Source organism: Pseudorasbora parva, chromosome 5 (assembly GCF_024679245.1).
Source record: "Pseudorasbora parva isolate DD20220531a chromosome 5, ASM2467924v1, whole genome shotgun sequence".
NCBI lineage: Eukaryota > Metazoa > Chordata > Actinopteri > Cypriniformes > Gobionidae > Pseudorasbora > Pseudorasbora parva.
The window spans coordinates 25,621,053-25,633,797 of record NC_090176.1 but is presented as its reverse complement, the minus strand read 5'-3'; the positions used below and the strand labels follow the sequence as shown (position 1 = coordinate 25,633,797).

General features: G+C 41.9%; 2 protein-coding genes across 4 annotated transcripts in view; both read right to left on the bottom strand.

The window, feature by feature from the left end:
- Window positions 1-12,745, bottom strand: part of LOC137075248 (UDP-glucuronosyltransferase-like) — a 59,768-nt gene that overhangs the window by 18,102 nt on the left and 28,921 nt on the right. The window contains exon 1 of one of the 3 annotated variants that reach the window (XM_067443598.1): window positions 3,952-4,902. The exons of the other annotated variants lie outside the window; for them this stretch is intronic. Within the exon in view, the coding sequence (XP_067299699.1) occupies window positions 3,952-4,794 (843 nt within the window). The 5' untranslated portion in view covers window positions 4,795-4,902. Of the gene's footprint in view, window positions 1-3,951; window positions 4,903-12,745 lie in introns of those variants that run through there. 3 annotated transcript variants of the gene reach the window in all.
- On the bottom strand, window positions 4,552-7,839 carry LOC137075249 (UDP-glucuronosyltransferase 1A1-like). Its single transcript, XM_067443600.1, has 2 exons — window positions 6,859-7,839; window positions 4,552-4,715 (listed from the first exon to the last, which is right to left on the bottom strand). The coding sequence occupies exons 1-2, from the start codon at window positions 7,717-7,719 to the stop codon at window positions 4,698-4,700; spliced, it is 879 nt and encodes a 292-aa protein (XP_067299701.1). The 5' UTR covers window positions 7,720-7,839; the 3' UTR covers window positions 4,552-4,697.

Below are 12,745 nucleotides of genomic sequence, written 5' to 3'. Positions count from 1 at the left end.
CCGACTGTCTCATAGACAGTAAAAGATTGCTTGTGAACGTCTCCTCAGGTCTATACGGTAATTTCTCAACTGTGCGACAGGGTCGCGTTGGTTATGACGCAAACGTTAGCCTATTTTTACAAAAACAGCTTCTTCGGGGTGATAGTGTAAGATACAAGGTAATGGAGCCTTTTATACATTGTCGTGTTTCTTTAGAAATAAACAATGGACAAATGGAGTCTTTAAACGTCTCAGATGTAAAGTTATTCACTGTCAATGGCAATGGCAGCCCCTAGGGGTGGAACGCTTTCCGAGCGCTAGATTACCCCCTTGGAGACTATCCGCTTGTTAAGTCGTGTCGTAAGGAACGCCGTTTCCGGGTCCAAGCCTCAACTCGTTTCACTTGAGAATGCCATTGACGCCCGTTTATGAGCGCGATTTATTCATATTAAACATCAAACGTTTAAAAAAGTTTAACATTTTAAATACTTACAGTCTACACAACAGTCTCTGTGCTCACAGCGTCACATACATTAATATTTTAACGATTTACAAAAGATGAATCACTGTCTGGCCATCTAGAATTTTGGTACGGAGAAAAAGGTTATGATTATAGCTTTTTTTGTAGTATCACACCACATTGTGTGTGTATATTAGCACCGTTTGTAGTTTTTCTTGTGGTATAAGATAGAGCGTTTGGACCCGGAAACGCTGCCGCGTGACGTCAGCCTTAACAACCGGATGAAACCTCAGATGGGGTTGAGTCCCTTCGCCTATCCCCCGAATACTTTTGCTGATAAGCGCTGGTGACCTGAGGATTACAGTGGGAAATACTGTGAGCAAATACTGAACTTTGCTCTCTCTCCCTCATCTCCCGACCGGCCCACTGTCGGAGAGGTGTGTGTGTGTGTGTGTCGGTGAGATGGGCATGTGTGTATGTGTGTGTGTGTGAGTGAGAGAGAGAGAGCGATGCACAGTGGACCAATCCACTGTAATGCAAGAGAGGGGGGACTCAAAATGTTTCTTAACTTAAAACTCTTTTCTTTTTTGCCTGTTTGCATTTTTAGTGTTTTACTACTTACACAATTAAGTGATGATATTATTGATATACAGTGTAGAGTAAAAAAAAATGCTTACCAAAATTAATATTTTAATAATTAAATCTACCTCAGTTTTAATAAACTGTTCACCTGTTGAGAAGTGTTTGTCATGTTTTGACAATAAAGGATCATTTAACACTGTCTGTTTTCTACATCTTTCACTCAGGAGCAAAAATATGCCTTTAAATTTTAAAGATATAAAAATATTACATTTACCGTGATATTTATTGATATCGACTGATATGGAAAATTATATTGTGATAATTTTTTGGGGCGATATCGCCCAGCCCTAACTCGGTATGAAGCTGGATTCTGTCAGCCGGACTGCGCGCCTCACGAAGGAGTGAGTCCAGTCGGTGTTGAGCTGCTTCAATTCATTCAAAGGCAGGACAGCGGTCCCACTGAAACTCTTTCAGAGGCTCCTGCGGCATATTGCATCTGCAGCCGCGGTAACGTCACTTGGATTGCTTCATATGAGACCGCTTCAACACTGGCTCAATGGCCGAGTCCCGGGTGGGAGAGCGGTCAGTACCGGGTCCCAGTGACTCCGTACTGCCGCCAAACTTTCAGCCCATGGTTTCTCCGGGCCGGGGTACCCTTAGAACAAGTGTCCAGGCATGCTGTGCTGGTCACGGATGCCCCTACTACGGGCTGGGGGGCCACATACAACGGGCATGCAGTTGCGGGTCTGTGGACGGGATCCCAATTGCATTGGCATATCAATTGCTTCGAGTTGCTGGCAGTATGTTAGGCACTGCGCCGCCCAAAGGGTCTGCTACGTGGCAAACATGTACTGGTCTGTACGGACAACACTGAGGCAGCTGCGTACATCATCCGTCAGGGTGGTCTACGCTCCCGTCGCATGTTCCAACTCGCCCGCCACCTGCTCCTGTGGAGTCAGAAGCAGCTGAGGTGGCTTCGGGCCATTCATGTCCCAGGTACGCTCAACCGGACAGCCGACAAGCTCTCTCGGCAGCTAGTACCTCCGGGAGAGACTCCACCCTCAGACAGTCCAGCTGATATGGGACCTTTTCAGAGCCGCACAGGTAGACCTATTTGCCTCTCTGGACTCGACCCATTGCCAATGGTACTATTCCCTGACTGGGGGGCACCCTCGGCACAGATGTACTGGCGCACAGCTGGCCTCAGGACCTACGCAAATATGCGTTTCCCCCAGTGAGCCTTCCTGCACAGACCCTCCTTGGCCCATTCCCCTGAAGAAGGACCTTCTTTATGTCTGGTCCCTGGACGGGACGCGGAGGTTCTAGATGGGCTACAACCAGTCGTAGACACCATCTCTTCAGCTAGAGCCCCCTCTACGAGGTGCCTCTATGCACTGAAGTGGAACCTGTTCATTGAGTGGTGTTCTTCCCGCCGGGAAGACCCCCGAAGGTGTTAGATTAGCGTCATGCTTTCCTTCCTGCAAGATGGGCTGGTGCCCTCAAAGTGTACGTCGCCGCAATAACGGCGTATCACAATGCAGTTGAAGATAAGTCCATGGGAAAGCACGACCTAGTCGTCAGGTTCCTCAGAGGTGCGAGGAGACTAAATCCTCCTCGCCCAAACTCGATACCCTCTTGGGACTTGGCTCTAGTGCTCAGAGCACTTCAGAGCCCTCCCTTCGAGCCTTTGGAGTCAACTGAGCTGGAAATTTTGTCAATGAAGACAGTGCTCCTGAGCGCATTGGCCTCCATTAAGAGGGTAGGGGACCTGCATGCACTTTCGGTCAACAAATCGTGCCTAGAATTCGGGCCTGGTAACTCTCACGTTGTCCTGAGACCCCGGCCCGGATACGTGCCCAAGGTTCCTACCACTCCCTTCCTACATATGTGTATTCTTCTACGGTACCCGCTACCCTACTCGACTAGCCCTGTGTCTTTTCCTTGACAGAGCCTGCTCTGTCGTCTCTGGACGTGTTCTTTCCCCCCTACAATTAGGTTGGAACCACCCCAGAGACTGCCATATGTTGCACTACCCTGCCAGGTTAGTCCTTATGTGTATTCCGCCCCCAAGCCTTCTCTGAAGAACATGGCTCTGCAGCATACCATCTTCCAAGACAGGCATGGTTTCCCAGCGTTCCAGTAGTCACACTGAGTGGGTTTTGCAGAAACAGCAGTGACTGACCTCCCTGCTTGGAGCCTTGACTTCCGTACCATACTAGACGGTACAGTGCGCTCAAGGCCAGCAGAAGGGAAAGGCTGTCTCCAAGTGGATGCTATGGTCTTGGCTTACCAGTCCCAAGACGTGCCTTGCCCGTTCGGGTTGCGAGCACACTCAACAAGGAGTGTTGGCGTTTTGGTAGGATCCCAATTCGTCGGCCAGTTCCGACGTAATCAAACGTGACCGACTGAAAGGGAATGTCTCGGTTATGTATGTAACCCTCGTTCCCTGAAGGAGGGAATGGAGACATACGTCCTGTCTCCGTTCCCTCCTTCAGGGAACGAGGGTTACATATGTAACCGAGACGATATTATATGGTGACAGTATTTATTTAGCAAAAATAAATTCAAGATAGTAAATCCACAGGTGACAAAGTCAGGACATCCTATCATTTAATTCAACTTTGACTGGGCCATTGCAACACCTTCATTCTTTTGAAGGAGCTTTTCAACATCAGCCATTCCGTTTGTAGATTTGCTGGTGATCTTTGCATCATTGTCTGGTTTCTTGCTCTTTCTCAGCCTAGATACTCTCTATCGTATAGAGTATGAACTGTTTTGAGGTTTGTTTGTGCATTTCCTAGCTATTTTCACAGTCCAATGATGAAGACAGACAGGGATAAAGAAAAGTCAGATGACTAAGAAACCTACAGCACTGATGATATTAGTTCAGATACATGCAATGACATGCAAATGTAATAATGGGAGCTTACTTGTGACAATGGCTTTGGCTTCTTGGTTGACATTCCTCCAATCATGACCATGTTAGGCATCAAAGGTCGTGGAAATTCAAAGGCAAAGTCAAAGCGCATAAACCAGAGAGCTGCACGGCTCATTATTTCCATCACATATGCTTTTCTCTGAAGTACACGTGAAGCGATCTCATCTGCATTAGTAAACAAATGTCTGCAAGCCATGGGCTGCAGAAGAACCCTTACCAGGTTCACACACCTCTGCCACAAACTCATCTGGTCTGTAAAGTGGGTACTACGTTGTGGAACATAAGAGGGAGGACTTGGGCATTTGCTTGCTAGAGTGTCGACACCACAAGGAAGGTTTATTTGCATATAAATAGCTGGAATGGAGAGATATTCACTAACAATAACCCCGACAGGCTCAAATGGATCTGTGAGAATAGCATCAAAGTTGTAGTCTTGCAGTTTCTTCATCAAGTCCTTGTTGAAGAGCAAACCCTCTGCATTCCTCACTATGAACCTTTGCAGAATATCCATTGAGATTATAAATGTCTGGAACTTGGCCAGGTCTGTAGACATATCAATACTCAGAATTGTGTTTATTTGCCCTGCTAAGTTCGTTTCTAATTCAGCCTTGGTGTAGTTCACTGGATATGTCAGAGTGGTGGTGTTCTGTGAAGGACCCATACTCAGACTCGCCTCTGGGATGACGACCACCACCTGGTTTCCTCTCCTCCCCAACTCCTCCACAATAGGCTTCATCCCTATCCAGTGACTGCCATCTGATGGAATAACCAAAAGTTTCCCAGCTTCAGCTGAACCCAAGAAGAAGAGACTCAGAAGCAACCACACGCAAGCCATTCTATCAGTGGTATTTAAAAAAATCTCTCACTTTGGCTTTTGCCAGCTGGAGGAGAGGTCGACGAAAAGCAACCAGGAAATGTGTAGCTTCCAATATCTCACTATGAGTCTGATTTATGAAGGCCGAAGTGGAGACACTAGCAGCTGGGTGGGACTTCTATATTTATATATGGTGGTGAAGCAACCAATGCGGGTGAAAGTTTATAAATATGCTATGTCATGCAAAAAAAAAAAAAAAAAAAAAAATGCATATGGCTTGTAATGGCATAGATTAAAATGGACAAAAGAAAAAAGGCGAAAAGCGTATTACGAAGTAACTATTGCACAGTTTTGTGTACTTTTTTTAATGCTTTTCTTTTATATAATTATCTTGACTCTTCCTGTCAAATGCAAAACTCATGGCAAGCATGAAATGTTATTAGGTCTTGTTAATTAATAAAATATATGCAAAATACGTGTTGTTTTTTTTTGACCTCACATTTTAACAAAAAATGGAACACTGTTAAATACTTATCTATAAACTATAACCTATTAAACAAGCACTTACCAAAATCCAAGACACTTTTAAATGCTATTTGAAACTCTAAAATCTGTGGAACAATGTGTAATTAAAGTGTATTATTAAGTTATTATTAAAGTGTATTATTAAGTGCTCTTTTAAACATATATTTTTAAAGAGAGAAGCATGAGCTTGAAGATAAAAATCAAACACAGCCCACTACTGGACTATTACCTGCAAGGGTGCTTATAGGAATATAATTTGTTTGTTGACCAGTTAAGCTTACAAAATGTGAGTCTGTATGGCATGATTGGCAAATTATCCAAAACTAAAATTCAAAATCCAAAATTTTCACACACTTTCCCTCTGCAAGGCAACTGCATACAGGAAGATTGTTCACTACTACTATTACTGTAATTACTGTAAAATATGACAAATTAAATTAGTTTAAGGATTTGTCAAAACGATGTAATAAATAATAAAATGGATGGTATGATTGAAACTATTAGTTAGGCTACAGGTAGAGTGAGAAAACCGTTATTACAATTTGACTAAAGATTATGAAGGCAATACTTTTTTTCTTTCTTTGAGACAACATGCACAAGTGCATCTGTCACTACAAGACTAGACACATTCTGATTAAAAAATAATATTATAAAGAGAAAAATGACAGCTATTATCGAATTTCTTTTTTTTTTTAATGCAATGAAATTTAAACATTTTAAAGTGTATCCAAATATTATGGTGTAACTGCACCAAAAAAAAAAAAAAAAAAAAAACCCATCTTATATGGATTTTCTGGCATTCAATGTCGTAACAGCCCTACAAAATTATATCACGTAACATGCATTCGAGTTTAGCAGTATGATTGTAGTTTAAAAAAATTAAATGGTACTACACTACTGTTTATTAAACATGTGATGAAAGCATCCACAAAATGAGGGGAATTAAAAAAAAAAAAACGTTTAAAAACAAGCACAAATCAGTGTAGAATTTTTTTTTCCCTCAAGTTAATTTCTTGCTTAATAGTCTGACTATTAAATACCGTGATACCAATCCTTTAAGGTGCAATCACCATGTATGCATTTGCTGTCGAAAAAACAGTTCAAATCTAAATGAACAGGCTACAAAATTATAGCATTCTAAATAATTTTTAAATTTAGACATGCAGTAGTGCTATTGACACATTTATCCATATGAGCTGTACTGCATGCACTGCTGATATTTAACTCAAATAATCCAGAAAAGACTCTTTGTGTAATTGGTCATTATTTTGGTCATTGCATTAGCACACTGCACAAAATATAATACTTTGCACTGACCAGACCAAGCAGCCAAGGTTTGGAAACTGCAATACCAAATTGTTGCACCTGGTAGGCATTAACATTAACCTAGATTTATAATTGCCATTTTATTTGTTTGTTTGTTTGCTTGTTAGATTTTTGCATTAATTGTACATTTTTATCAGTGCAAGTGCATTTCACTATTGTAAAAGACGTGACTCAGGAAAATCTCTGTATACAACAATTTAGGACTGAGAATGAGTATGCTCATTAACATCTTACCTTTGTCAGTGGACCCTTCTTTGCACAGTTGATACCCCCTATCTGGACCATGTTTGGCATTTGAGGTTTGGGGAACTCAAAGGTAAAGTCATACCTATGAAGCCAGATTGCAGCATGCCCTAATAACTCCTCATATGTAGTGTCCTTCTGCAGATATCTACTGGCCAATTCATCAAAGCTGGCAAAGAGTTTACGGCAAAGGAACATTTCAAAAACTGTCATAAGTGTGTTTTTTGCTCTCTGAGGGAAAGTCATCTTATCTGTGTAGCCGGTGAAGAAACGCGGGACAAAAGATGGAGGTGAGGGACACTGGGCGGCTGACTCATCAAGCCGACAGGGAATTCCACGTAAGAAGTAAACAGCGGGAAGTGAGAAGGAATCAGCAATAATAGTGCCACATGGCAGGAAAGGATCAGTGAGCAAAACATCAAATCCCGTTTCTCTTAGACTCTTCATCAGGGGCTCGTCGTACAGCAGTCCTTCACAGGCTTTCACCTGCATATTTGTGAACTGCATCAGGTTCCTCAAATTTGTAAAAATATCCATAAATTGCGGAGGCTTCTCAATCGCATTCTTCCTTATGTGTTCCAAGTTAGCATTCAGCTCAGCAAGAGTGTAGGGCACGCGAAAAGACTTAGTGGTGTAATTGCCAGATGCCTTTATCAGAACACTGGTTTCAGGGACCAGGACCACCATCTCATGACCCCTCTGAGACAGCTCTTCCACCAGGATCTTCATGCTCAGCCAGTGGCTGCCATCCACCGGCATGACAAGCACCTTTCCAGCCTGAACAGGTTCAAAGGAGAACAAGCATATCCAGGATAGAAGCCCCAGAGCGGGAATACTCAGTGCTCTCACCATTCCTCTAATGTTCTTACAGTAGACAGCGTTACATTTAGGTAAACTGGAAATGTTTTTCTAAACCAGACAAAAGGGGAGTGGGTGTTGATAGGTCTCTGGATGCATGTGCATACAAGCCCCACCAATTAGCCCAGACTTTTATACCACATCAATGAACTGCGGTTTAAAGTCTAACAAGTAGGTTAAATGTAGCTCTGGGTTAATAATTTCAAGAATGTACAAGCATGAAGAACTGTCACAGTTATCTAAAGATAGCTTTGTTCATACAAAGGTAAAGAGGACCAAATGTCAGCAACAGGTTGCTAGCACTTGTCATGTTAGAATTTGTTGAATCATTAGGTATCATCACTTTTACATAAGTTAAGTTAATTTCTACATAGAGGTAGTTTTACATTTTCAAACTGTAAAAACATGAATCTACCAACAAGACATCATGACCTTGCGTAAACATACACACCACTTTCTAAAGGCAAGTGGCGTGTTATCTGTACGCATTTTGAGCTGTCCCCGTGTGTATGTCTACGCCTAAATGAACCATCATCTCCACGTGTATGTCTACACTGTGTGATTCCGCGTGTATGTCTCATAGAGAGTAAAAGAAATGGACAGAGCATTCCCATAGACTTCAACGGGGGAAAATGAGGTCAATTAGAAGCACTCACTTCCTGATGGCTGAGCAAACTGCACAAGCTCAGACTGAACTTGATGACGTAGATGTGACGTAAGCCTCCTGTCTGACAGCTGTAGGTCTTCTAGTAGTTGTGGAAAGTAAAATCTGAATCTGAATGTTATGTCCCATTGCTTTTGGCTCACTATGGGTTCTCCCCATTCTTCTCCCTTGACTTTATCGGACTTTATGTATCCACGTCCCTCCGACTGTCTCATTGACAGTAAAAGATTGCTTCTGAGCATCTCCTCCTGTCTAAACGGTAATTTCTCTACTGTGCGACAGAGTCGCGTTGGTTATGACGCAGTCGTTAGCCTATTTTTTACAAAAACAGCTTCTACAGGGCTACAGTGTAAGATAAAAGGTAATGGAGTCGTGTTTCTTTAGAAATAAACAATGGACAAATGGAGTCTTTAAACGCATCAGATGTGAAGTTATTCACTGTCAAAGTGACTCAAAAATGAATGGGAGTCAATGGGATGCTAACAGCAGGTGATGGCTTGATTAGCAATGGCCGTCCCTATGGATGGAATGCTTTCCAAGTGCTAGATTACCTCCTTGATATGTCTACGCCCAAACAAACCATCATTTCCACGTGTATGTCTACGCCCAAACAAACCATCATCTCCGTGTGTAAGTCTCCACCCAAACAAACCATCATCTCCGCGTGTATGTCTACGTCCAAACAAACCATCATCTCCCCGTGTATCTCTACGCCCAAACAAACCATCATCCCCGCGTGTATCTCTACGCCCAAACAAACCATCATCCCCGCGTGTATATCTACGCCCAAACAAACCATCATCTCCGCGTGTATGTCTACGCTCAAACAAACCATCATCTCCGCGTGTATATCTACGCTCAAACAAACCATCATCTCCGCGTGTATGTCTACGCTCAAACAAACCATCATCTCCGCGTGTATATCTACGCTCAAACAAACCATCATCTCCGCGTGTATATCTACGCTCAAACAAACCATCATCTCCGCGTGTATGTCTACGCTCAAACAAACCATCATCTCCGCGTGTATATCTACGCTCAAACAAACCATCATCCCCGCGTGTATATCTACGCCCAAACAAACCATCATCCCCGCGTGTATCTCTACGACCAAACAAACCATCATCTCCGCGTGTATCTCTACGCCCAAACAAACCATCATCTCCGCGTGTATCTCTACGCCCAAACAAACCATCATCTCCGCGTGTATCTCTACGCCCAAACAAACCATCATCTCCGCGTGTATCTCTACGCCCAAACAAACCATCATCTCCGCGTGTATGTCTACGCCCAAACAAACCATCATCTCCCCGTGTATATCTACGCCCAAACAAACCATCATCTCCGCGTGTATATCTACGCCCAAACAAACCATCATCTCCGCATGTATGTCTACGCCCAAACAAACCATCATCTCCGCATGTATGTCTACGCCCAAACAAACCATCATCTCCCCGTGTATATCTACGCCCAAACAAACCATCATCCCCGCGTGTATATCTACGCCCAAACAAAACATCATCTCCGCATGTATGTCTACGCCCAAACAAACCATCATCTCCGCATGTATGTCTACGCCCAAACAAACCATCATCTCCCCGTGTATATCTACGCCCAAACAAACCATCATCCCCGCGTGTATATCTACGCCCAAACAAACCATCATCTCCGCATGTATGTCTACGCCCAAACAAACCATCATCTCCGCATGTATGTCTACGCCCAAACAAACCATCATCCCCGCATGTATATCTACGCCCAAACAAACCATCATCCCCGCGTGTATATCTACGCCCAAACAAACCATCATCTCCGCGTGTATGTCTACGCCCAAACAAACCATCATCTCCGCGTGTATATCTATGCCCAAACAAACCATCATCCCCGCGTGTATATCTACGCCCAAACAAACCATCATCCCCGCGTGTATATCTACGCCCAAACAAACCATCATCTCCGTGTGTATATCTACGCCCAAACAAACCATCATCTCCGCGTGTATGTCTACGCCCAAACAAACCATCATCCCCGCGTGTATATCTACGCCCAAACAAACCATCATCCCCGCGTGTATATCTACGCCCAAACAAACCATCATCTCCGCGTGTATATCTACGCTCAAACAAACCATCATCTCCGCGTGTATATCTACGCCCAAACAAACCATCATCTCCGCGTGTATATCTACGCCTAAACAAACAATCATCTCTGCGTGTATCTCTACGCCCAAACAAACCATCATCTCCGCGTGTATGTCGATGTCCAAACAAACCATCATCTCCGCGTGTATGTCTACGCAGTGTGATTCCGCCAACCTGATCTCACAGAATTAATATTTATAACCTAATTTTATATTTTGGAACAACTAACTCCACTCCTACCCTAAACCGTAACAGGCAAATAAATGTACAGTTACATGTATTCATTGCAAAAACGGACCAAAAAAACAGTATAAAAGTATTAACTCATGTTGCATTCCAGGTCTTCTGAAGTCATACGATATCTTCATGTGAAGAACAGAGTTGATCTTAATGTTTTAGTCGTTAAAATGATGACTGCGCCCCTTTGTGAACAGAACACACATGCACTCGTTAGTATTCTGATTCAAATGATACACAAGATGGAAAGTTTAGAATGACTCGATCGGTCACGAGACACACGACAGCCAATGGCATTTTACAATCAAAGCTGACGTAATGACGCAATTGGTCACGAGACACACAACAGCCAATGCTGTCAAAGCTGACCTGACGTTTCTTCCGGCGGCAATATTTGAAATGTATTATTAATCTTTGGTGGATGGACTCGACGTTCTTATCGCTGTGTAGGGGGGTAGAATGAAACGGTGTTGATAAACACTCTAAAAAGCGATTATGCGTCTTTATAGCATTTTTTACTTTTCATTCTGAGCTAAAACTCTCTTTTTTTGGCTCATTATCAGTAAAATAAAACTAATAATAATAACCTTATAATTCTGCACACCTGAATATAAGGTGTTTTTCATTTCTAGCCTTCATGGACAATTATATATCACTTAAAAATTATTAAATACAAAATTAATAGTTAACATTAAGATTATTGTGGTTTGGAATTGGTAAAATGTACCTGAAAAAACAAATCTGAAAATCAACATGCCTAATAATTCAGCATGCAGTATTTTATTTTTTTATTTTATCCTTTATTTTACCAGGATAGTCCCATTGAGATATAAATCTCTTCTTCCAGGGAGTCCTGGCCAAGATGGCAGCACAGAAAGTTTCACATAAACAACATACAAAAAAAAAAAAAAAAAAATCTGAATCTTTCATAAAATTTTGTCCAACACTCAAAATAACAACTAAATCTACTTAACAAAACATACACATGTTTCCCTTAACTTGGTTAATAAGAGATTTTTAAAAACTTTTAAAGAAGGGAGTGCTTCTATCCTTATTATACTCTGCAGCTCATTCCATAACCAGGGAGCATAGAAAGAGAAGGCAGTTTTACCAAACTCTGAACGTACTCTAGGAACCTTTAAAAGCAATTTATCTCTCGATCTAGTGCTATAAGTACAGGTGTAATACGATAAAAGTTGACAAATATAAAGTGGTAGTTTTCCCAACAATGCCTTAGCAATAAACATCAGCATGTGTATTTTTCTCCTTTGAAACAAAGAAGTCCAACCCACCAATTCGTACAAGTTACAATGATGAGTCCGTGAAGAGGCACTCGTCACAAAGCGCAAGGCAGCATGGTATACACAATCTAACTTTTTTAGAGAAGATGAACTTGCATGCATATAAATCACATCACCGTAATCTAAGACGGAGAGGAAACAACTTTGAAAAATTCTCTTTCTTGCTTCTAAAGGAAAACATTTCTTTAAACGAAAGAGAAAACCCAGTTTTGGTCTAAGCTTTTTCAAGAGATTTTCAATATGTACATTAAAACCTAATTTTTCATCTAGCCATATGCCTAAGTATTTATAACAGTTTACTCTTTCTATACAGTCTCCTTCTAAAGTTAAAATCGGGAAATCTGTTTTAATGGAACCCCGGGTGAAAAGCATATAATTTGTTTTTTGTGTGTTTAAAACCAGTTTCAAATTTGACAATGACAGCTGCAAAGACCGAAAAGAATCTTGCAGAAACTCCATGGCTTGATTCAAAGAATGTGCGACTGTGTAAATGATTGTGTCATCAGCATATAGATGGATTCTAGCTGGAGTTATCCCACAACCTATGTCATTGATATAAATAGAAAATAATATTGGTGCTAAAACTGAACCCTGTGGGACACCTTTTTTAATTGTTTGTTCTGCAGATATAAAATTTTCAACTGAGACACATTGAGTTCGTTCAAATAAGTAATTAT

Bases quoted from the DNA above. Each gene is read 5' to 3' on its own strand.
- LOC137075249 (XM_067443600.1), bottom strand. From the start codon at position 7,719: ATGGTGAGAGCACTGAGTATTCCCGCTCTGGGGCTTCTATCCTGGATA.